Genomic DNA, 26,107 nt, shown 5'->3' with positions numbered 1-26,107 from the left:
TATAACGCATTGACTGGTTGGTCCCTCTCTTGAAAAGATTATTATATTAGTATAGATGATGTGTTATGGTCTCCTCAGAAAATTATAGATTTTATAAAGTTAATAATTCAAGTATACATTTAAACGAAAGAAATATATCAATTGTCGATCGTCTCTATATCTAAGAGACCCATTCAAGAAAGTATTTAATTGTAATATTCATCAAGGAAATAGTACTAATAATAATTGATAGCAATTAATAAAATCTGATAAAGGATGGTTTAATATCACTTCATCTTTAAATGCTATAATATTAATCATTAGTTATAATAATATTTTTATAATCTTAAGATACACATCCAGATAAAACAGTATTTTAGTGATAATAATAAACACTATTTTTAAAATTATCTCGAGTAATTTCTCTGCATGTAAAATATACAATTGTTAATTTTTTTACAACAGTTTCATTTGACTTTTATTTGTTTCAAATTTCTTACATTAAATACTAAGAAGACAACTTAAACTATATTTTTAAGAATTTATATTTTCTACAATTAAAAAAATTAATAATAACTTAAATATGGTTAAAAATTCAAACCTAATACAGACTAAAAATAACATTTACGTTTTTTTATAAGTATGAATATCTACTTTTTTCCTTTTAATTTTTAGTTTTTTTTACAAATACTTCTCCTTTATTCATGAAATTTCATTAAAATTATGAAATAAAACACAATAACAAAATGCTGACTCGTATATTCATTTCAAACATGCAATAGTTATAAAATAAAAACAAAATCCCGGTAAATATAACAAACTAAGTTGTGGAAAATTGGATATCTCTGCAAAATAACGAAGTTACCCACAAAAATATGAATGGTAACTAAACTTTTTAATATTTATTTAAGATCCAAACAGAAACAAATATAATTAAATATTTTTTATTTCAATTTTAGACAAATAAAAACTGGTGGCTAAGAAATGTTGATACATATAATTTCAAATGGACAAGATAAATTTGTTTTTGAACTTCCCATGGGAAGAAAATTCTGAGAGATTATAAGTAATTGAAATTAATTGGCAAATATAATACAAAGTTAAGGGACAAAAAATAAATCGTGTGTGAAATTTCTGTGCTGTTATCGCTCATATCAGTTAGAGTAGAGTGGCCATAATCCCTTATCCATTATCACTACCTTAAACTTTGATGAAATTGAGGAGACTGAGAACTGAAGAGCAATGGCTTCAGTAGCTTCATCTTCATCCTTTTCCACAAGGCATCTTCTGCGTTCTCCCACACCTCGGTTAGGCAGAAGAAGATGCAGACCCAATTTTCTGAGGATGGTCACTCGCTCCTGTCTCGATGACAGTTCTGCTCTCCTTCAAGCAGCGGAATACACTGTATGAACTATGAATTCATAGTTACCATTGTCTTCAATTTTCAAAATTTGTTCACTCTATTGCATCTTTCTAAGTGTGATCGATATCCTGTTTTTCATTTTACTCAATAACTACAATGTTCTTTATAGTAGGATTTTTTTTTTTTTTTTTTTTTTACTTTTTTTCACTTGCCTTTTGACAATGTTCACAACATCCACTTTTGTTATTTTGTGTGAATTAGTTGACAAAAGGGTGCAAGGAAATGTCCTTAATGGTTCCCATTGTATGTGTATTCATCAAGTTTCATTCAAATTTTGGTTTTTGCATCCATGTAAGGAAAATAAGTTCACTTCAATCAATGATGGTTATGCCAATGCCAGCAAAAATTTCTGTTTTTTTTTTCTCAAACAGCTTATATATTTGTTAAAAAAATGTGTTTGGTAAGTGTCAAATACCCCCTTTATTGCGCTTGTTAACTGTCCATGCTATTGGGAGATGAATGAATTTTGTAGGCATGTCTTGTTGTTTTGTAGGTGGATACATACGTAAAAAGTGGCATGGTTGTAGGATTGGGGTCTGGTCATGCTTCTGGTATGGCCATTCAGCATTTGGGTCGCCAGCTTCGTACGGGTAATTTGAAGGATATAGTTGGGATTCCCATGTGAGCTCTTCCTCCTTTCATATCTTTTTCCCTTTCAGATAAAGTACTATGCTTTATATATATATATATATATATATATATATATATATATATATATATATTTAAATTATGCTAGGTTAAAGTTGAAGTTTAACATTCTTTCTAACTTTTCACTACTTCATTGTTACATAGACATTTTTCTATTCAATGCAAAGATTAGGCATTTCTATTGTTTTAAAACATATTGCTTCTAATTTGTGTGTCAAGATGATAATTCCACCAAACCACTTGAGATTGATGCATTGGTTTATGCAGGTCTGTTGCAAGTGCTAGTGAAGCTGCAAAGGCTGGGATTCCATTGGATACCTACCAAGAAAGTTCTAAAGTGTGAAAAAAAATAGTGATTTTCTACATTTTCTTTTAATGTTGAGTGTTTCTTGATTTAAAGGAATCTTGGATGATGCCAGAAATTATATCCTTGTATGCAACCCTGGTGAAGATTATCCAAGAAAAAAACAAAATAAAAAAGGTCTATCATATATGCATAACTTTGAAGAAATGAAAAGAGAAAACATGTAATGCTGAACTGTGTCGACTGTGAAGTTCGGTGCATTTTGATTTTATTTTGTATAAGACTGAAATATTTCTTATTGTAGATTCTTTGGCTTACTCTGTTGTAGATTGATTTTGCATTTGATGATGCTGATGTCATAGAAGAAGGAACACTTGTTGCTATCATTGGGCGACGGAAATTGCAAAGTGGGGAATCCATAATCCAGGAGAAAGTGAGCTGCTATAACATTTTTCTCTGTATTTATTTGTGGAGATTAATTATCTTGTGTTAACAATTGATTTCTCCTTTTTTTTGTTTTGTTTGCAGTCTATAATAAATGCCTCCAATAAACTTGTCTTCATTATTGAAGAAAACCAGTACAAAGGTGGTCTGGAAGGTTCTATTCCAGTTTTAATTCAGTCTGTAAGCAGCTATGCAAAAGATTAGTTTAGTGATTCTTTCTTGTGTATATTTATCTTTAATACTCAAAATTTTCCTTTCAGCTCAACTGGATGGCTACTGCTGAAGAGATTGATGATATGTTTTTGGGTGATGCTGAGGTTTATTCTACATTTTACACTTTTGCCGAGTTTTTTACAAATGCATGCAATAAATAATGTTTTATGAGTTTGCTTGCTTATCAACTTAAAAAATGATGCTGACATAAGGATCTTATATGTTTTTATAGATTTATGGTATTTTGACACAATTTGCTTTGTCGATGTGTATAGACATGTAACTGGGTATTAGCTGCTTTATTAAATGATTTAGGATTTTGTAATGAACCACAACAACAATTCAAATCTTTTCCTCTAACGGGATTTGCTCATAAGTCAAACATGGCATTGTGTTCTTACCTTAACCTTTGGAGAGGCTTTTAATTCTAGATTTTTTTTTCAATGGTTGCACATAATAGTCTTTCTTTGTCTACTTCCACCTTTGGGTACTCCATCTAATTGGTTCTTCTAACGGGGCTGTATGGCCTTTTCCTCACATATCCCAGTTATATGCTACCATTTTTTCCTCAATAGATTTTTCTCTCCAATATCTTCGCTTCTTGTTGACCATTTTATCTTATATTTTCTTTTATGAAATCACATCTTAGTTATGATCTACTATTCTGTGTAGATATGTTGTGTACTATCGTCCAGTCATTTGTTATCAGAAAAGTTTGATTGTGAAAACAATTACATGAGAGGTTATACTCTTTTAGTAACATGGCAACACATGATAGGAGGATACTGTAATAAAGTTTTGAAAGCCGTGGATCAAAATTAAAGCAATATTTATTAACCTTCTTTCTGGAGGATCAATGGATTAAGTTAATACAAAGATGTAGTTATTGGGAACTCCCTATGTGGTTCACATGGTCAATGAATATTTCCCGTGTTTACTTTGCAGTCAATTTTTTTTTTTTTCATTATAATGTTTCTGAAGACTAGAAAATTGCTGTTTATCCCAAAAAACCTATAGATTCAGTGTTACCCCATAGCAATTAGCAACACATGCATTACCCTTTTCCATGCCAGTGAATAGACAAAAAAGGATAAAAGTAGTTGAAACAGTTCGATTATCCTAAAAATTATTCAGAAAACCCAATTACAAAGTTTCTAATAGAACTTAACAATAAAGGATGATTATTTGTCTCTGAAGAAAACTGATGATACAGACATAACATGAACAGCCTTGCCAGGGGGCCTACAATTCTGATCATTTACATTAATTAATTCCAAAACGTGCCCAAAGACAAACATTTCCTCTTTTTGAGAAACAAACCTTTCAGGACTTATATTAAAAGTTGGATTATGGATCGGAAACTGGAGTAAAAGAAGTACAAGTATAAGAAAAAGAAGGACCACAAAACATCCTGTTGTCCCGAAAGTAAAGCAATGACATAACAAGGTTTCGAAATTACTAAAGGAGAATGTAATGCCAAAGTTTTTGGCCAGATGTTTCTTCTTTGCCATATTTTAAGGGAAAGAGTTGTTTTCTTGACTTCTATTATGGTGCTAACATATGTCTTATCTAGGTTGGTTTATAATATGAACTTATAAAGGGATTGTTAAACTCTTGAGTCTTCCTTTATTTCCTGTGCGTTATTTCTCATTTGATCAAGGACGTTTTCCTATGCTCCTCTTCCTATTTCTCTTCATTCTCTTAATTATTATATCGAGAAATTTATATTTTGTAATTGTATTTATCACCTCTTTGTAAATGAAGGTCTGGAGAAGACCATCGATGGGACAAGCAGGTCCGTTAGGAGGTGAATTTCCAGTAGTCACCAGGGAAGGGCACAACATTCTTGATGTTATCTTTACATCTCCAATAGAAAACCTTGGTAAGTTCTGTAAGTGTTATATTATACCTGTTTCAAGTGATAAACCTTAGTACTTGTGCTGGACCGTTTAACTGACTTAGTATTACTTGCAGCTGAAGTAGCAAAAAGCCTTGGTAAAGTTGATGGTGTTGTGGACCATGGTGTTGTATCTAAAATTCCGTTAGTTTTCTCTCTTCACTTTTATAATCTTTTAAGTAGTTGAGAATCACGCTGGTTGAACTTTAAGGCAAGGTATAGGACATATAAAACATCAAATGATTCACTCTTACAATTTCATTTCCCTTTCTCAGTCTGTCAGTAATCAATGAAAGAGAAGTGTTTGACATGCGCTTCAAATAATGTTACAAACTCGTTTGTTGTTTTCTCTAACAAAAGTGGTGCAAAGGGTATAAGTTTTTAATAACTTTCAGTTCAGAGCTGTAGTTTTTGCTTTAGGTGCACCGATTTTAGTCCAATGAGTAAAATGTAATCATGGTCAACATCTTAGTCACTTTATAAATCACAGTCTCACCAAATTATTATTGCATTGGTTCTGTTCTGTTAGTTTTTCTTCTTCCTGGACAACAGAAGCATTGGAAAGTGGTTTGCTCAAGAATATCAACTCAGTTATTTCTATTTTTATGATGTGATGCAGATGCACAGTGGTAATTGCTTCTCAGAATGGGCTGAACATTTTGGACAAATTGACAGCAGATATAGTGGGTTAGATACAGTACTAACCTTCCTCTCTTTTTCATCTCGCCACAAATATTTATCATGCAAGAAGATTATTGAGTTGTTATGACTGTATCACTAACCATCAAAGGAAGCTGAGAGTTACATGTGTTGTATTATATATGCATGAAACTATTGTTTTGGTTTGTATTTTCCATTTCCAAATGGTTCCATAGTAAGGGTGAGGAGAGGCTGGAGAAATTATTGCTGATAAGAAAAAAAAAAAAAACTAGTCTCCAGCCACAACATAAGTTGTTATTCCAATCGATATTGCTTTTCGACATATGGATAATCTGTGATGTTTGCATAAATTGTGCTATATTTTTAACACCTGAAGTCTTAAATTCAAACACTTTATAAGACTGTTATAATTGATTTAGCAGGTTTACTAAGCAGAAGAAAGTTTAAATTATCATTAGAGAATAATAAGATTTTATTTTATTGATTTATGGTATTTATGATTTCTTTATGACAAAAGTTATGACGTATATAAAGGATATTTTCATCAAAAAGATAATTAGTGAAAAGAGATGCTTTGGAGAGATGTGTGCTTCAGAAAATAGACAGTAAATTTATTTGATACACTATAAGAGTAAAATGGTTTGTAAATTTTTATATTTTTTTAGAAAAAAAGTAGATAAAAAGTAAACAAATATAATATTAAATAAATGTGAAAAATTTAAGTGTGTTAAATAATAATAAATTAACATTAGCGCATTTTTTTTATTGAAATAGTTCATCAAAATCTAAATATTTAAAAAGAACATTCTGTCGTGCTAAATATAAAATATAATTACTTATCCTGTAAACTTGTACTTGTATATTTGTATATTTAATAGTGTAATATTTCTTTGAAGTTAAAGTCAATGTTAATTTATATACATTTACATTGTTAATGTCTAACATTTATTGCAATCATCTTATATATTATAACTATTGATTTCTTTGGGAAAGTTGAATTATTTATCAGGTAAGAACGTTGAGTTATTTATTACAACTAAAATATAATGATTTTTTCAAATAATTTATTTAGTCAGTCTTTTCTAAAGTCGACATATTACATTATGCCAAATCATTCCAAAGGAAAAAATCATTTCAAATTAATATATATATATATATATATATATATATATATATAATTTATGGTGTTTTTATTATTCATTACTTTAAATATTATTATTATTACTCTAATTCAATTGTAATACACAAAGTTACTATTTGTTATATGCTATAAAACTATTTTTATTAAAATTTTCATGGATCACATAAAAAAGACTAGTTTATATACATTTTTATTCTTGAATATGACAGTATGTTTTTTTTTTTTAAATCATAATAAAAGAACGATACTTTTAATGCAATGACTAATTATAATAATACTCTCTCAATGTATTTGAATTAAAATCAATTCTTGATGTTACTCATAATTTTCTCAATATTAAAATCTTAAGTATTTTTTTAATGTCAAATCATTCTTGACTTTAGAAAAAAAAAAATCAAATAACAAAATAAAGATATAGAATAAAGTATAGTAAAAAATAGGTGTATTGATAATGAGTTTTATTGTTTCAGATTTGTTATAATTTTTTTTATTCACTTTTTTTATTGTTTTTGTCTTCAAACGGATTTATTGTTTTTGTCTTCCAAGTCTTCCTCCTTCTATATTAATATGACTTCTCTTACCATAAAATGTTTCTTTTTGTTAGTGTAGAAAAACTTTTTGACTTTTTTTTTTCACTTTATTATTTGCATATACCACTCCTTTCCTTTTTCATGTTTGTTGGTGATATAAAAAAACTAATATAACAATATAGTTATAAAATTAGAAGGTTTTAATTTTAAGCAAAACATGCAAAAAAAAAAATCAGAATTGTTTAAATTAAGTATCCCACTCTTATTTTATATTTATTTTTTTTAAAAAAAATACCTTTATAAAACTAAGAACATTGTATCAATTTAACTAAGCACGCTTTGAATAAAGGTGAAATTAGGCTATTTTGCTTGTATTAGTGTGTGCGTGTGTTTTATTTTTAATTTTTTACTAATTAAGAGTTTTGGAATAGTTTTTTAAATATTAATTTTATGATTATTTATAATGTTTTAATTTTAAAAACATTTTTTTAGAATTTATCTTAAAAACGGATAACACAAACAAATCATTTAAAAAGATAAAAGTAAGTTATGAAATTTGAAAAATGATATAATATTCAAAACAATCATAAAATTTTATGAGAATTTAATTTTCAAAATAATTTAATAAATAAATTATGATTTAATATGTAGAAGATTCTCATAACGTATAGATTTTATAATTTCAGTTTGCATAGCATATTTCGTGTTCTCCAAATAGAATATATTTTGAAGATTGAGAGAGGGTATTTTTACTTTATGAAGTTCTCAATAAATATCTTCTTCAGTTTTCAAATATTCACACTTGTTGAGGAAGCCAAAAGGAATAAGTCTGATGCCTCTTATATCTTAAGATTAGTAATAGTTTTGAAGAGTTGAAAAAAAAAATATTTATGTTTAAATTATTCTTTATTTTTGTGAAATTATTAGAATATTGTAAACCTAATTTTTATTTCCCTTTCTAAGAACTTTCGAAAGAGTACACTGGAAACTTTTAAAAAAATTGGAAAAACATTTAAGGTTTCAAATTCTTAAAGTTTAAGGAAGAAATATTTTTAAATTGTTCATGATATTTCTGAAATAAAAAAGTTTACTGTGTAACACATCGAAATAATTAATGTAGAATAGTTAAAAATCAATTTTAAATTATTGTTTGAGATGATGTGTCGGATTCCCATTGAGAAATATATTTTTTCACAGTTTTTAAAACGAAATTTCTTTAATAATTATCGGAAAGTATTTTTTTTTTTCTAGAATTTACAAGTATTGTAAAAAGTCAAGTTTTTTTTTTTTTTAATTATAGTGCAGCGGGAGGTGCACGCAGAAAATATGAGGCTGCAGAATCACTTGCCTATGAAGATTGGGCAGAAAATATGAAGCCCGTGTTATCACTGTTGAATGGCAGGCCCAATAACAGCCCAGAATACTGAGAACACGAAACAAAATGTACGAGTGAGCCACCGAGTCTAAGTTCTCTCTTTCTTTCTCTCTCTCTCTGAATCCTTTGAGTGATCGCTGAGATCTGAATCTATCGATGGCGACACCGGACCACCTGTTCAACCTCCGCAACAATTTCTACCTTGGCGCCTACCAAGCCGCCATCAACAGCAGCGACGTCTCCAACCTCTCCGAAGAAGACGCCCTGGAGCGCGACACCCTCGTCCACCGCTGCTACATCGCCCTCGGCCAGTTGCAGTTCGTCATTTCCGAGATCCATGACGATGCTCCTACTCCTCTCCAAGCCGTCAAACTCCTCGCCCTCTATTTCTCCTCTCCCGACACCAAGGCATGCTTCCTTCATTTTGTCCTCAATTTCTCGTCTCATCTATCTCAATCTCCTCTCCTCTCGAAAATTCGCAGGACTCTGCCATCTCCAGCCTCAAGGAATGGCTCGCAGATCCCGCCATCGGAAACAACCCCACGCTCAGACTCGTCGCCGGTCTCGTCTTCCTCCACGAGAATGATTTCAACGAAGCACTTAAACACACCAATGCCGGAGGGACCATGGAACTGTATAATTCTTTTCTCTCTCTTTTTTCTCTTGTTTTCATTTTAATTACGTCGTTTTGTTATTGTAATTGTTTTTTTTTTTTTTTCTTTCAGGCACGCGTTGAATGTTCAGATCTTCATTAAGATGCATAGGTCGGATTATGCGGAGAGGCAGCTGCGGATCATGCAGCAGATTGATGAGGATCACACTCTCACTCAACTGGCCAATGCGTGGCTCGATTTGGCTGTGGTATTAATTAATTAATTTATGATAGTTGTTGTGATAAGAAATTAGGAATTATAATTGTTGGAGATGTGATATGTGATCAAATTCAAGTACGAAAGTGATAGATTCTTCTACTTACAAGCTGATTATGTAAGATTGAGTTAGGATTAACAGCTAAGTAGAATAACAGTAAAAGAGTGATGAAATTTGGTGTGTTTCATTGATGGGTTTGGCCGAATGATGGTGGATCAGGGAGGGTCGAAGATTCAGGAGGCGTATCTGATATTCCAAGATATGTCGGAGAGGTATCAGTCCACCAGTTTGCTTTTGAATGGCAAGGCGGTTTGCTGCATGCACATGGGCAATTTTGACGAAGCAGAGACCCTTTTGGTTGAAGCGCTGAACAAGGTACGTTTTACGTACTGTTTTTATTCTGAGTATTCTCTTCCATGGATTTGACAATATAATTGACTTTCTTATTGTTTATGATTTAGTAATTTTTAACTTGCTGAGTTATTTTCCTAGAATTTGTAGTTGTTATAGGCAGACACACCATTTTTGGGGAGTATGTAGGGGAAGTTAGAGAGAAATGGAAACATGAAGAGAAGGGAGAGGGAAAAAGTGATAGATGTGATTAAGCTGTTGTTCTGAAATGGCATTTCCACGGTTGATTTGTTGTTTTGGAATATGAGTGATGAAAATTTGTGTGACTTATACAGGATGCCAGGGATCCTGAAACGCTAGCCAATCTAGTTGTATGCTGTCTTCACCTTGGCAAGCCATCTAACAAATCATTCAGGTACTTGTTCCGCCAAAACCCTTTTCTTCTCTTCTTACATTTAATAGTTATCACTCCATGTCTATTGAAAATATCCTATTGCGTGGAATAATGTCGAATATGCTAGGTGTATTTTTGTAGACGGAGTTATGCCTTCCCAACTTGTTAAAAAACTCACAGCTCTTAAGTTTTAAATGGTAGTATTTTTTGAATGGGAGCTCCAAGACACAGATGGAGCAATGTCTTCAAACCATGTCTTCATTCTTGTTAAAAGCCGATGAATACAGTGCTAGAATTTATATGAATTCGATATTGAACCAATCAATATTCCATGGATCACGGATTTTAAATGCAAACTTCACCATGATTCTTAGTTTGGCTTGTTTCTCCCCCAATTTGGAGTGTCTAACCTTATCAACAACATATCAATACTGAATTTCTTACACTCTTAACAGCCTTCAACAGTTATAGGAATTAGTGAAGTTAACATCAGCTATATGAAAGAGAGAACATGAGTTGGCCTCAAACATGAATTAAATTTAGTAACTGTTGGAGATCTTTTAAGAGTAGCAACTAAGTAGTGCAAGTTCAAATAGTAAAATGGTAATATGATAAGTCCAAAACTTTAATAAAATATATAGAATATGCACATGTTAGAAATACACATACAGATTTATTCAATTTAAAGGGTTGAATAATGTTGTTCAAAACTATTTTGGAAGTGAACATTGAGCAACCCCTAATCTCAAAGGAAGGTGATTTTAAACATTTCAAGTGTATTGACAAAATTACTGTTATTTACATTTTGAAATTCGATATTACAAGTAAATTAATTTTTGAAACTTCTTTCTTCCTCTGCCCTGTGTTGAACCAAACAGTTCCTAACTCCAAATTCCTTTGTAAAAGTAGCCTGCATCTTCAATCTGTTTTTGCGACAGCATTCCTTAACTTTTATTACCAATAACCTGTATTGGTTGGGAGTCCTATATTGATTAGAGATAAAGTTAATTTACGATATGTAAGTAAGCAAGTGTAAACCTTGTCTTACAAGCTGATTTTGTGGATCGAGTTAGATTTAAAGTTCACTTAACATGGTATTAGAGTCATAGTTTAAAACCTATTCTAGTAAAATTTGTGTTTGTTGAACATATAGTTCTACCTTTGGATTACTCATTAGTTTCTAGTCATTGAGATATATATTTCTTAGGTGTATTGAAAGTTTCACATCAACTAGAGATAACACTTTCTTAACATTTATAATTTTCCAAGTGACTTTTCTTATTTGATGGAATGTCCTGTTATACTTCTTGATTTGTGCTTTACCCTTTTTGAATTTTTTCCTTGCCTTCCGTTTGTCACTTGATCTGGTGTGGTATTTCTCATTCTTCAAAATCCTCTCCCGTATATTTTTATAACGATGTATGTGACTTGTTTTGCTTTGCAGCCAGCTGAAACTTTCTCACGCAGATCATGTACTCGTCAAGCGGGTAACATCAGCTGAAGAAAGTTTTGATAGAGCGCTACAAACATTTTCTTCATGAGTCGATTATTCAATTTCTTTCAAGAGTTGAATGGTTTGAGGTCTTCCATGCAATTTTTACACCTTGTCGTGGCCATTGTATTGGGTTGCGTGTCTTAGAACATAATCAACTGGGTAATGTGGCATAGTATTCAAATTTATAACATTGGTTTACTGAGTTTTGATGTTGTAAAAGCTACATCTGACATTAATCAAGTTCATTTACATCGTATATTTTACTAAAAGAGCAAGAAATGCCAATAGGTATTTGAGTAAACAAGATCACGGTTGTGTGGATGGATTGGCGAAGCTGTATTATATTCTATTTTATCCGAAGTTTTGCATTCTTCTATTTGTATTATTGTATTTCTCATCTCAAAATAAAAATATTGTGGTGAATTAGGTATTTACCTACTAAATTGTGTATATGGCAAGGGTAGTCTACATCTTTACGGTTTTGTGATTAGCTTAGTGTATCTTTCTGGCATCTGTAGCATCATGGCATATGTAGAATGATACCAAGTTGAATAAAACGTATTGAAAGGACTATGATAAAGATAAATTAGATTGTAAATACTTTCTAAGAGGCAGTTACAATTTTATAAATACTTTTAAACTGGTAGGTGCTATTGTTATTGCTAGCAAAACTACAAGCATACAGAACCTATGAATTTGAATAGAATTGAATATTGGTTAATGTGTTTTAGTTTGGACATAACCCATAATAGCCGATACAGACGGTAGACTGGTTAGTTAATTTGCAGAAAGTGTGATAAAAACTAATTTTTAGTGAATGTGACAGTTTTTATGAACAATTGATGACTAATATTTGTAGTATTAATAATATGTTCATGGAGGCATACAACTGACACCCAACGAAAATATATTCATTATATATCGTTGTTGATTGTCCGATGATGCTCATTTAAAGTTATCTCTACTCTGGTATTGAATAGTTGGAAATTTTCCATAGTTTATTTGTCTCCGGTTAATTTTGGAAATTAACGTTTTCACCAAAAAATGTTATTATATTTAGTATTTTTTAAGCTTTAAAAATACTTATTTGCTTAATATTTTTTTTAAACATTTTATTGTACTAACACCAAATTTTAAAAGGTTTATTAAAATGATAACAAATCGTATTATTTAATAGAGATGTTTAAAATTTAAATTTTAATTATTTTATTTTGAATATAGAATAAATTACGTTGGTTTTTGTTATTTTTTGATCAATTCTTATTTTCCCAATATTTAAAATTACTTTTTTTTATTGAGATGCATCGATTATGTTATATACTCATAATTTAGAAAATAATAATTTTTAAGTAGACCTTAAGTAATTTTAGATACTAGTTAGTAAGACTGAGACATCCTTTTGGAAAATGCTTTTTTGCAGTTATTTTGTAGAAAACATTATCATTTAATGATGTCATATTATGATTATGCTAGTGTTACATCATCAAGTTAAGACAGACATAATTATATGTTACATCAATTAATGATATCATTAAATTAACAAAAAGAGCGATATTCTTTCCATCTTTATTATAAGAAACGCTTGAAAGAAAAAAAAAATTGTTTATCCTTCTTATAAACTATTTTATAATTTTTATTTATTTTTCTTGTTTATTCCTATTAAATGTTGTGATTCCTTATATTTTGTATTAATAAATAGTAAAAAGATCATTTTAAAAATATTATTAATGAAATGTGATTTGGTATTTCTTTTATTTCTTTTTAAGCATTATATAAGGTTCTTTTGGAAAAAAATAGCATTATTTTAAAAATAACATTATGCAACAATTTCTTTAACAAAATATTTGTTTTAAAAAATATTTTACTTTTTCCATTTTTATGTTTTAATAATTCTATATATAAACTCATTAAAAACTACATGAAGGGTATGGGAACAAAAGAATAATTAATGTGTGTCGTTTAAGAGTTTTTCTTTTAAGAAATCAATAAATGTTCTGTTGTGTGGTCGAGTTAGACAAATTTCTCACAAATTCCTCTCTCTCTATCGTTTGTCCGTCTCTGCTATGATTCTCTGATCGTTCGTCCGCCTCGTCTGACGTATGACCCGGGAAGGTACTTGCTAAAGGCACTCCGATGCTTAAGTCAGTTCAAATGTCTGATCGGTTATCAAAGCTCAGAATTGAATGCGCAATAAATGAACCTACTTACCTGGTACCTATGGCTTGTATTTATAGTGTTGGACATGTGCTTAATATTAAGGTGGTCCTAATCAGAGCCCAATCTTGGCCCAATTGTCTTAATCATACAATTACCTTAACTAAATTGGTCTGACCTTGATCTTCTGAACCGTCCGTATCCAACCGCCCAATTATTCTTCTCTAAAATGACCGACCGTTAAATTCGCTCAATTGTTCCACACATCGAAAATGTTTCCGAAGACCGGTCGTGTTACTCGTCCGAGAGTCCCAGTAATAAATATAATGAGTTGTTTTTATTTTAATTAAATATTTATAAGATTTCCTTTTAAGCAATAACAAATATTTAAAAAATATTATTAAAACATTCAAAACTATAACTCTCAAAAAGTAACATCTTCCAAAAAAATTAACTAAATTATGTTTTTTATTGACGTGTGTGAATATGTTAGAAGACGAATATTAAAACGTCGTAGTACTATGATATCATTTCATAAAATCATTACATAAAAAGTACCATATTGTAGACATTATAAAATACGTTTAACGTAAAAAAAAAAATTAGAACAAAAAAAAAATATAACAGATAAATAAAAACCTATAATGATATTGGAGACGACAGAATGGAGTCTCCTGACTGAACAGGTGTTTTCGTTTGTGACAAAAAACAAATTGTTAGAAGAAAAGAAATAAAATAAAATAAAATGAACATAATATGGGCAAAGCTAATTCCTGGGGTCGAGTTGTTTCAAGAAAACGAGACAAAAGAGCAATTGCATAATTTGAGATTTAATCACTTGATCTGTGTTTTTATGTCCTATTTTTTAAACTATATTAATTTTAATATATACATACATATATATATATACATACATATATATATATATATATATATATATATTATTAAAATTCTTATATTTTAAAAGTATGTATTTAATATATTATAAAATATCAAAATCGTTATATTTTAAAGTCATGTAAAAGCATCAAAACAAAAAAAAAATAAAAATCAAATTTGTATAACCCTTTCACCTGCATCTAGTTGCAGATTGCAAAATCATATCATCATAGCACTTAAGAGACTAATTCATCACAAAAATTTTATAAGTAATAGCACTTCTAAATTATTTTTTATATTTATATTTAAATGTACATTTTTTAAGTTAAAAATAATACTGATTATTACTTTTATCTTTCACTCAATTCTTAGTTTATATATATTTTTTAAATGTTACAAATACAATCACCTTTTGAAATGACTTATTATAAAATAATTCAACATTTGAAAATAAAAAGAACTATTCCAACTAATTCCATGATTGCACATTATTTGGTTAGGTGAATGCTGCAACTGAAAACATTATCATTATTGATTCATTGTACGTCGAATACACATGTAAGTATAACGAATGAACTAGCAAACTCCCTAAGGACAAAAAATGTAATGGTGAGGTTCATGATGAGAAGAACCTCAGATTGCAGATGAAATGCCATAACCATTACGATGAGATTTTTGCCATTTCCATGCAGTCTGTAAACTCTTCTCAAGGTCAGTGTATTGTGCAGTCCAATTCAGTTCCAAGTTTATCTTAGAAGGGTCACTATACACTTCTGCATAATCACCAGGTCTACGAGGAAGAAAGTCCACTTTGATGTTCACCCCTGTCGCCTTTTTGCATGCATCCACAAACTCCTTCACTGATCTACCTGGTAAATTATAAACCCCTTTTGAGAAATACGTGGATTTCCATCAAAACATTATTTTTTCATATTCCAAGTGTAATAAAAAACCAACCTTTTCCAGTGCCAACATTGTAAATCCCTACTTTCCCAGGTTGTGCCTTTTCAAGAGCCTTCACATGAGCATCCACCAAATCAGTCACATCAATGTAGTCTCGTATGCATGTTCCATCTGGTGTCTTGTAGTCAGTTCCTCTAACCTGCATAATGAAAACAGATACATTCAGTACATGTTCATTACAGTTTACAACAGGACACTCTAGTGATGAAGTATGGTAAGTCTACTTGAAGGTGAGCTTAGTTTATAATCCTTTGAACATATTAATAATATATTAACAAGGATAATTTATTCTTTGCTACTCTCTCATCAAGTCACATCAAACCTCAAGAAAAGGGTATAGTTGAATACGAGAGGATTTGACCATCACTGAAAATTAAAACAAATCTGGTATAATATGGTTGACTCGTATCAAGACTTCTACCGAAAAGCAATAAGAAACATTCATCTAGTAGGAGTTTGAGTATGCATGGCCTCCTTGACAAGATGCATCAAATGTAAAGAAATTCTGTTTCATCCAAAAGTAAAAGTGATAGTCTTGACATACTTTTAAGCCAGTTGTAATACCACGAGCTGCATCAAAGCAGGCACCAGAAATTCGACCGTGTTCTCGAAGTTCAGGTCTTGGAGCCTCACCTAATCTGCCCTCCGGATCTGATCCAATCACATTGAAATATCTGCAAGTTTCACAGGGAAAAACAAACAGAAATCACAACCACACCAAATTCTAAACAGTTATATTTAAATCAAGTGGATTTGCTATAAAGGGCACACATTCAACAACAATAAGCAATTTAAAATAAGGGGAAGTCAGATATGTAAACGCAAAATACATACCTTAGAATCATTACTGCCATTTTAGAAGTTTTAGAAAAATCAAGGATGATATCTTCTGACATCTTCTTGGCTTTTCCATATGGATTAATTGGTTTCTGGAATTGAAGAGCATAATGGTAAGACTACATTCCCATGTGCTAATAAAGCCATTGCAAGATGTGCAACGGAAATTAAAATTTCTTAACCAAACTCATTATTCAACAACACTTCAGATTTCCCACCTGTTCTGTTTCTTCTGTAATGGGCATCTTTTCAGGTTCCCCATATGTTGCACATGTACTAGAATATATTAATTTATTCACTCCGTATTTAGCCATAGACTCCAATACCAACAAGGTATTTGATGTAATATTGTGATAATACCTGATAGAAAAAGTGTTAAAAAAGGTAGAACTAGAGTTCCAGTTCTTCTACTACTAGAGTTAATGTCCCTGAGTAAAAGATATAAGAACTTACTTAAGAGGGTCAAGTGTGCTCTCTCCCACATACGCAACAGCAGCAAAATGCATCACAGCATCGAATTTATTCTCTGAAAATATTTTATTCACCTAATAACCAGTCAAGTAGACAACTTTTCTTGGGAAATCTATAACATTGTGCTTCAACAAAGAGTTTAAATTCAACACCAAAGCATTTCTTAATAAGGAAAGATTATAAGGATACAGATTCTTTATCTCCCAAGTCTGCGTATATAAATTGAAGTCTTCCAGGTTCCGGAAATAATTCTTGAAGAACCCTCACGGCACCCAAATTGCCACGTGATAGATTATCCTGCAAAGAAGAAAAACTGGTTAGCAGACAGAACGGTAAATGCATTCAGTTTATCAGAGCAGCTTTTGGCATTATGAAGAAGCACACCACTATGGTGACACGATAGAAATCCCTCAGAAGTCGTAGGGTAGCATGCGAGCCAATGTAGCCTGCACCTCCTGTCACTAAAACATGAGTGACTCCTGGTTCATGGATAGAAAACTGAAAAAAGGCCCCAAAAACAGAATAGTCATCAAATTGAACAAAACGGTAAAATAGCAATCGATTTACATATACAAAAGATAACAAAGAAAAGGTAGAAAACTATAACTCAAAACAACATATCTTCAACAATTTTTGCCTTATCATTTCTTATTTATTCAAAAATTATTTCTTTCTTATATCCATCTCACACCATTCGAAAACATCAAAACAAACATTCCCAAGCTTCATTGTTCTTTAATTTGATACAGTAAAAATAGCTCATCATATCTATCAATTCAAGGTATCTTTCGGTAGTAAAATAATCAAACAGTCAAAGAAACTATAAATAAGTTTTATATATGTCAAATATAATTACAATACAACAAATACCTCTCAGACAACAAAAGGAACTATTATGCAGTAAACCTATAAGTGGCATAATCATTCTAAGAAATCAAATAAATTTTGAGAGATCATTTCTCTCACCACCAACCAGTCAAGAAGAACAATTCAATAATAGAAACTAAACTCACAGGTCTAAGAGAATGTATAGCATCGTCCTTCACGTTTCATTCAGTCATTTGAGTATTTATGAACAAATGTATTAAATAAAATACGAACACACATAATAGAAAGTATAACATGAAGATATTCAAACATGCATATACACATAATTGACTGTGATAATCGTGAGTATTTGATGGGGTAAGACGATGTAGGATTACCGGACTAGGGGGATTCAAAGATGGAGATCTTTTGATCATGATTATGCATAATGCCGTTAATGCTGCAGCAAGAAAAATCTTCCCAACATAGTTGCTCTTCCTTTTTGGATCCACATAATCCATGCCTAAAATGAACATAAAAACATATATCTTAAAATATCAACTTTGTTATAATGATAAATATAATGAATCGTGAGAAAACAACCAAGCATAAAAAAACAGCACTTTGTCAAATAATGAATTTACAAATACTTGTTTCCAGCCAATTCGATGTTAAAGTGTTGGAAAAGGCAAAGCTTTTCCATTCGTATTTTGAAATTTAATAATGCTTTAAGTAATCAAAGCTTCATTGCATAACAGAGTCATACCACTACTTCTTCTCAATTATAAAATCTTACCTCCCAAAGACATAGATCTGGTTGACCTTGGCTGACTCCTGGTCCTTGAAAAATTTAGCATTTGCAAAGTTAACAAGGTCTGACTCCCTCAGTACAAATGACCATATCAAGCTCCACTTCTAGAATGATTCGAGTGATATGCTGCAGCGAAAATCAGATCATGTAAGTTTATTTTTCTCTGAAAGAAGGCGTCAAAACATCCCTGAAGAAGTTCAGACTTAAAACCAGCATAACAAAAATCAGACAAACAAATAGCCCTTCAAAAAGGGTAAAACAACAAGTTTTGTTTGTGTAAAAATTTGAAAGGTTAGATGAAAAACATGAAGACCGCAATGAAAAATAGGAAAAAAGGATTAAAAAGTTCAGAAACTAAACACTACAAACACTAAATAAAGCAAACAAAACACAATTCCGGCAATTCACCAATAAATTCAGCTATCCAAGGCTACAGAGCAGGTGAGAGAGACCGTATCCAGAAATGAAAGATCCGGAGAATTCCAGGAGGATAAAAACATCGTAAGATAGAAAGTAAACAAGAAAGGCTAAATATTGCTCACAGTGATAACATGTTTTACCACAAAAGCAACATTGCAAACGACATGCACATAAAAATCTGTCAGAGGGTCACGAGGGATGAAAACCCCACAAAACCACTTTTGGAAAAAATCACAAAGAAAACCAGAACATAGGAGCCAAAAAACAGCTTCAAAATTTCAACATCAAGATCCAACACAACAGACAAGCAAAATCAGCCTCGTCAGCTCAAGAAAACATAACCCCTCATCAACAATTCAAATTCAACAACAAACAAAAACCCCTTTGATTTCACATTTGCAGCATCACCAACTACCAGCTAGCCAACCAAGAAAATCAAGGACCAACCCAGATACTAAAATCCCATAGATTTGTCAGGGAAAAAAAATCAAAGCCCTTGAATAGCACAAGACAAGCAGAATTGAGCAACAAAGCCATCAGAACAGTTGCTTCTTTTTTTAAAAAAAAAAAACGAAAACGAGAAAACAAAAGGAAGGGGCACCGCAAACACCAAACCTTATTGAGTTGCCCAGAAGCGCAGAAGGCCTTCAAATGTGAAAAAGAGCGTAAATTTAACGGTTGTAGAAAATTAGCAAAAATGAGGAAATCTGGAAAAAAGAAAAAGAAGTAGCGGATTGAGGGCAGGAGACAGGGGAGTAGAAAGAGAAGGAGAAGAAGAAAAGTACAAACGAGGAAGGTGGTGGTAGGAAGAGGTGAATTTTGGGGTGGCGTTGAAATTGTGAGAATGGGAGAGTGAGAAAGATAGAGAGAGAAGAATGGGTTCTAATAGGCTGCGCCTGCTCTGCATCCATGTTGTCAAAGCGTTACAGGGCATTCGAGACCGCAATGGTACAACATCGTAGACTATATTTTATTTTTTTCCTTTTATTGTTTTTATTTTCTCATTTTCTTTATTTCCTTTCCTTTTGTTCTTTTCAAAATGTAGTCAGTGTAGACGTCATGAGCTTTTTATTTTCCTCAATTTTTCAAACACATCCAATTTAATACTTAATCTTTATGTAAAATAAAACAGATTTAGTTACTATTTGATTATTTTATAACGAGTTTTAGTCAGTTACTATGAGAATAATTAATTATCACATTAAAAAACAATTTTTATATGAAATTTATAAAATTACAATCTCTGAAAAAAAAATTTATTTATAACAACATATTTTAGAGTTTTTCATAAACTGCTATCGTTCGTTTAACAACATATTTTAACATAATTTTAGGTTTGTATTTTAAAAACTATTTAGATGATTATTTATAACTTTAAAATATATTCAATTAAAAAAACATTTTCCTTAAGTAGAGTACGATAAACTAGCCCTGCAAAAAATATATATTATATATATTTATACCCTAAAAAATTATTTTGCAGAAACTTATTTCAAATAAATGCTTTTAAGATTAACGAATGTATCCATCTAAATGAAAACTGTTCTTAGTTTTATTCACAAAAAGAAAAAAAACATTGAAGTTGTTGGTTTGATTTCAAAATTAATTGGATTGGGAAGTATAAAAACATTATTAAAAATTAATAAATTTATGATTCTTTGAAAAGCACGTTTCGAGTATCCAATAATATTCGACCATCTGTTATGTACTTTTGGGCGACGAACGCGGCACATTTTGTAAATGCCACTCATCTCACGTCACTGTTACACTTAAGTGGGGACCACATACTTTCTGTGGGACCCATCCATGCTCTTTTTGATTCGGACAAAATTATTACGCTTTTAAAATGTATTATTCAGATTAAAATTTTAAAAATCCATTAAATATATATAAAAAAATTGATACTTTCAGATTAAAAAAATTTAGAAACTAAACTTAAATTTATCACGAATATTATGAACTAAAAATATAAAAATTTAATTAAATATTTTACTAATCTTTATCACCGGACAACTTTGATTTATTATCAGAATTTTCAATTTTCACATTTTATATTCTTTCAGCTTTTAGTTAAATTTACAGAATTTTCACATTTTATCACAATTTACAGTAACTTATCATTATATTCTTCAATCTTTGTGTGTGTTATTATTGTATTAGTAATAAAATATATGATTTAAAAAAAATTGTCATAAAACGCATGTTTGAAAAGATAGACAATATTATCTTAACATTAACCAGATAAATACAAATGAAATATTGTAAATATAGTTAAAATAAGTTAGCAAAAATTTTAGAGTAAAATAGATGTAGTTGAATTATAAAATGCATAATCAAGTTATAGTTTTTTTATAGTGTGTGCAAATTTAAGATAGAGAAAGAAAAAAAAAACAAACGAAAAAAAATACTTTTAAAAAAAATTCTATATTAAGTTTCGATTATAACCAGAAACATAAATAGAAAATTAGAATTCGATTTTCAAGATAATTGAAACATAATATCATTTTTTATTTAAAAATATGATTTATTTTTAACTGTATTAGACTTCACTTATTTTTTATTATTAAAATTATTATTTAATTTTAAAAGTATCAGACATTATTCTTACTATAATTAAATCAGATACTCTTAAAATTAAATATATATTTTTAAATCATAAAGAATTTAGACGTCAATTACTATGTGTACTAAAGTCAAATCCACATTATTTATTAAAAAATTACTATTTTTTCTGGTTTAAATAAGCTTTAATAAAATTAAAATTCAATATTTAAAATAAACAGTGTCAAAACCCTATTGATTAATTTAATTGATTTTAAAAGTTACTTTTTAATCTCAGTTTTCTTAAAAGTATTATATATATATATATATATATATATATATATATATATATATATTTTATTTATTGTAGAGAGAGAAAAGAGTGACCGATATTTTAAGAGCAATAATTTCAATTTTATAATTTAAAAAAAATTCAACCACGCCTTCTCATTTATCACTAGCGGTTAAAGAAATTGAAAAAAACTATGTTTATAAGAGAATAAGCACTCCTCTAAATTAATATATAGACAAAAGTTGATTCTATTTAAGCTTATCTTTTTCCTTTTTCTTGTCACTTTCGGTTAAGAAATTAAAGCATCTTAATTAGATTTTGATAACTATTATATGTCATCCACTGCCAAAAATAAGGAATACTGATAAAATATACAGAACAAGAAGAAAAAACAAGTGAAAAAAAAATTAACGAAATAAACATTTAAATATTTCCTTTTTCTATAACTATTCCAAAGTGGAATAAAAAAAGGACAAACAAGTGAATAAAATTAACAATAAAAACATTTTTTCTACAACGGTTCTTCTTATCAGTACTCATAACATATATTTCAAATCCAAATATGATTAATATTTTGTAAAAATAAGGGTTAAATATGTTTTAAGTTTTTATATTTTGGGGCGATTTTGGTTTTAGTCCATCTTTCAAACTAAGGTACAATTTGGTTCTTCAACTATAAAAAAACTCTAGTTTTAGTTCTTTTTACCAAATTTTTTTAATTTTATTTGCGGTTTCAAACGCGTTTCTGAGTTAACATTGAAACAAAAATGTGTAAACAATCCAAATGCTATAATAAAACATGCTTCAAACAACAAATAAAGTAAAAAAAATTGGTAAAAAAGATTAAAACCAGAATTTTCTAAAATTGAAAGACTAAATTATATCTTAATTTGAAAGAGGGACTAAAACTAAAATCGTTCCAAAATATAGGACTAAAAACATATTTAACCTTAAAAATAAATTTAAGTCCATTTATTCTCTAATTTTTATAGTTGACCTTAATAGTGGCTGACGTCACTATAAGAGGGAGTGATGGCTTCATTCGAATGGTTTTATGTTATTGTACGTTTGGATTCGTTCCATTGACACTAAATGGATGAGCTTAAAATATATGCAACTTGAAATTAAATGCGATTGGGTAACAAATTAGGCACAATTTTATAAACTAATCCATCAAATATATATGTGTCGTGCAAAGATTGAAGACTCGTGAACTTTTTTGGTTGGTTTAGTTCCTTTTTGAACCAATTCATCAAAACTAAATAACAATCTCCCCAAAAAAATCTCCTTTGATTTTCGTATCATTGGTGAGATGTAGTTAACCATTGCTACCACACATTTAGAAAAAGATATATACATTTACTCACCAACTAATCTTCCTCAACATTTCTTCTACACGTAACTTTCTCTCTTTAATTACCCTATTCATCCTTACCAAATTATAGCATTTTTATTGTGGACCTCTTTAAGTCAAAGGTTAAAAATAGTGTATTTGTTTTTTATGATTATCGTTAATGTTGACTATTTTGTTTAAAGTATCTTAGAATAGTATATATTATTTAAAAATAACTATTATTATTATTGTACACATATAAACAAAATGAAGCAGCTGAAATGTCATTTTGTTTAGGACAGCTAGCTTGACATTTTGTTAATTGGTTTAATATTTGAAAATTTGTCATGGGAATATTTTGTTCCTACGTGGTTGCTCTTTTTCTTTGTTTTATATAAATATATTTTTCACTTGGAAACCATTTCTCCACATGCTTCGCCCTCCATTTATTCCACCACACTCTTAAATTAACCTTTTTTTTTTTTTTTAAGAAAAGTCAAACAAAAAAATTATATAAAATGCTTGGTTCCTAAATTCTAACCTATCATTAAAATGCACGCCAACATTCTTTATATATTTCTACACAATTATTTTATGGTCTTTCCCTTCTTGAATTTTAAACACACAGAGTAATAATTCTTAATTAGAAGAGAGAGAGAATAAAAACAAAATGATAAATAAATGGATAAAATTAAACAAAACATTCATTCTTCACCAAACCAGTGCTAAAAATTAATCTAATCCCGATAAACAAAAAACACGTACCCCCTAATTTCAGTATTTTACACACACACACAAACATATATATATATATATATATATATATATATATATATATATATATATATATATATATATATATATATATATATATATATATATATATATACATAAAAATATTAACCGATATAATTTTGTTTAACACCACACCCTACAAAATAGAACGAAAACGATTTTTAAGGAGAGAACATATGATTCCACTTTATCCAGTTTTGAAGGAAAGCACTGCGTAGGATGTTGTCAAAACTGAAAAGAATTGTATATATGCATGCATGAATGTGAAACCATTAAACATATGAACAGTGAAATTGTCTGGTTTTGTTTTGATTTTTCCGAAAATGTTTGGCACTGAGGAAGTTGGGGATTGTGCTATACATATCCTAAAGATACGGCAAAGTCTTGCAAGTTTCCATTTTATAGGTCATTAAGATAATATTTGATTGTGTTGAATTATGGAATTTGGTAAGTGTTTGAATTTTGAATGGCTATCTAACTTGGTGCGCACTTCTTAGGGGCAAATGAGCGAAAGGAGTGACTTTTCCATTCTAACAATCGAAAGAGACAACTCACTCGCTTACCACACCACCTTGTACTTAAAATATTATGTTTGAAGCTACTTCGACGTTAATCTTGGCTGAGTCTTAGTCAAACCATCTTTCCTTATTTACCAAGTTATTTTAGTTTTTCAGACTTTTTCCTCTTTGCTTCGACGTGCATGTAGGTAAAGGAGATTATGATTGTGGAACAAGATCAACTTCCTATTTCTGTTACTTTTCTCTTCAATCCTACTTCCATACTAAAAAGCTTATGTTGGGATAAACTTAAATTGATTTGGTAGAGATAAAATAGAGATGGATAATTATGATTTTCTGTGTAAAATATTATTTTATGATAGAATAAGCAGATTTTATTTTTAGGTAAGTTAATATTTTATTGTTAGTTTTTATTATTTGTACTTAATCCAAAAAAAATCATTCACAATAAATTGAAGTAAAATTATTTGTGTGGATCACATTGTGTATAATGAGATTTTCCCAACACATCCATATTTTTGTTCAAATTTTCGTGGTAGGATTATTGGAGGGAATTAGTATTATTTATCATTCAATCCATTCATTTATATTATTGTAATAATATAGTTGTTTTAATTTTTAAGATATTATTTTCTATTTTATAACATCGAGTTTATTTAGTTTACCTACTTCAAAATGGCATAATATTCTGAACCTTTAAAATGAAATAAACTTTAAAATGAAACCCAATTTCTTTGTTGACCATGGAATGTGAGGTTTTAGGTTACAATGCTCTGTTTTCATAAGCAATATGTCAAACAGACGTATTAATAATGGGAACACGTCTTTCGGTGGTTGAGTGAATTCAAATGAAAAAAAAATAAAAAGTCGAGTACAATTATGTTTTGTACATATTCATTAATAAATTAAAAATACAGAAAAATGTCACATTAATAGTCACGATCTAATCGAATATGGGATTAGTTTAAAAGAGATTATTAGTATACGATTAGGGCAAAATGTCATATTAATTTATTTAGTTAAAGGACCTGAATCTAACCTAAACTTTTCACATATTTTTGAAAAATAATAAATTTTTTATAAGTTAATTGTGTTACTTGAAATAGATAAAGGTAGCATATATATATATATATATATATATATATATATATATATGGGGTTTGCTAACTTGCGTACGCCTGTTTTTCAGTTGGTACATTTTAGCAATGTGTACCGGGTTTCAGTAGACAAAAATACCCTTATATCATGAATTCTAAGTTTTAAGGTTAAGGTTATTTTAATAATTTTCATNCTCAAAATTAAAAAAATAAAAAAAAGAAACCCTGAATCCCTTATCCACCTCTCTGGTTCCTCTCAACCTTTCTCTTTCATCTCTTTCACTCCAACATTTTCTCTAATTGAAAAAAATAAAAAAACACTTGTCTTATTTTAATAATTTTCATTCTCAAAATTAAAAAAAATAACCCCAAACCCTTACTCACCTCCTTCATTCCTCTCAACCCTTTCTTTTTCATCTCTCTCACTCAACACATTTCCTCTGTCATCTCTGCACTAGCTCTAAC

General features: G+C 29.8%; 3 protein-coding genes across 3 annotated transcripts; 2 read left to right on the top strand and 1 right to left on the bottom strand.

Annotated features, from left to right (window-relative positions):
• Nucleotides 1-1,074: 1,074 nt before the first annotated feature.
• LOC106775859 (probable ribose-5-phosphate isomerase 4, chloroplastic) lies at nt 1,075-5,937 on the top strand. Its single transcript, XM_014663082.2, has 9 exons — nt 1,075-1,383; nt 1,896-2,023; nt 2,318-2,387; nt 2,683-2,787; nt 2,883-2,978; nt 3,059-3,115; nt 4,776-4,893; nt 4,986-5,052; nt 5,528-5,937. The coding sequence occupies exons 1-9, from the start codon at nt 1,222-1,224 to the stop codon at nt 5,598-5,600; spliced, it is 876 nt and encodes a 291-aa protein (XP_014518568.1). The 5' UTR covers nt 1,075-1,221; the 3' UTR covers nt 5,601-5,937.
• Nucleotides 5,938-8,698: 2,761 nt separating this feature from the next.
• LOC106776238 (coatomer subunit epsilon-1) lies at nt 8,699-12,106 on the top strand. The gene is made up of 6 exons (XM_014663625.2): nt 8,699-9,022; nt 9,097-9,248; nt 9,340-9,475; nt 9,704-9,859; nt 10,171-10,250; nt 11,674-12,106. Exons 1-6 carry the CDS (start codon nt 8,771-8,773, stop codon nt 11,768-11,770), a joined length of 873 nt encoding a protein of 290 aa, XP_014519111.1. The 5' UTR covers nt 8,699-8,770; the 3' UTR covers nt 11,771-12,106.
• A 3,147-nt stretch (nt 12,107-15,253) lies between these two features.
• Nucleotides 15,254-19,992, bottom strand: LOC106776225 (UDP-arabinose 4-epimerase 1). The gene is made up of 11 exons (XM_014663606.2): nt 19,682-19,992; nt 18,632-18,772; nt 18,234-18,358; nt 17,413-17,526; nt 17,218-17,325; nt 17,011-17,102; nt 16,776-16,917; nt 16,555-16,649; nt 16,265-16,394; nt 15,715-15,859; nt 15,254-15,626 (listed from the first exon to the last, which is right to left on the bottom strand). The coding sequence occupies exons 2-11, from the start codon at nt 18,690-18,692 to the stop codon at nt 15,391-15,393; spliced, it is 1,248 nt and encodes a 415-aa protein (XP_014519092.1). The 5' UTR covers nt 18,693-18,772; nt 19,682-19,992; the 3' UTR covers nt 15,254-15,390.
• Nucleotides 19,993-26,107: the final 6,115 nt, after the last annotated feature.

The sequence above is a fragment of the Vigna radiata genome, chromosome 10, assembly GCF_000741045.1.
Source record: "Vigna radiata var. radiata cultivar VC1973A chromosome 10, Vradiata_ver6, whole genome shotgun sequence".
In the NCBI taxonomy this organism is placed as follows: Eukaryota; Viridiplantae; Streptophyta; class Magnoliopsida; order Fabales; family Fabaceae; genus Vigna; species Vigna radiata.
The sequence above is the reverse complement of the archived record's forward strand: the minus strand, read 5'-3'. Positions and strand labels throughout refer to the sequence as shown.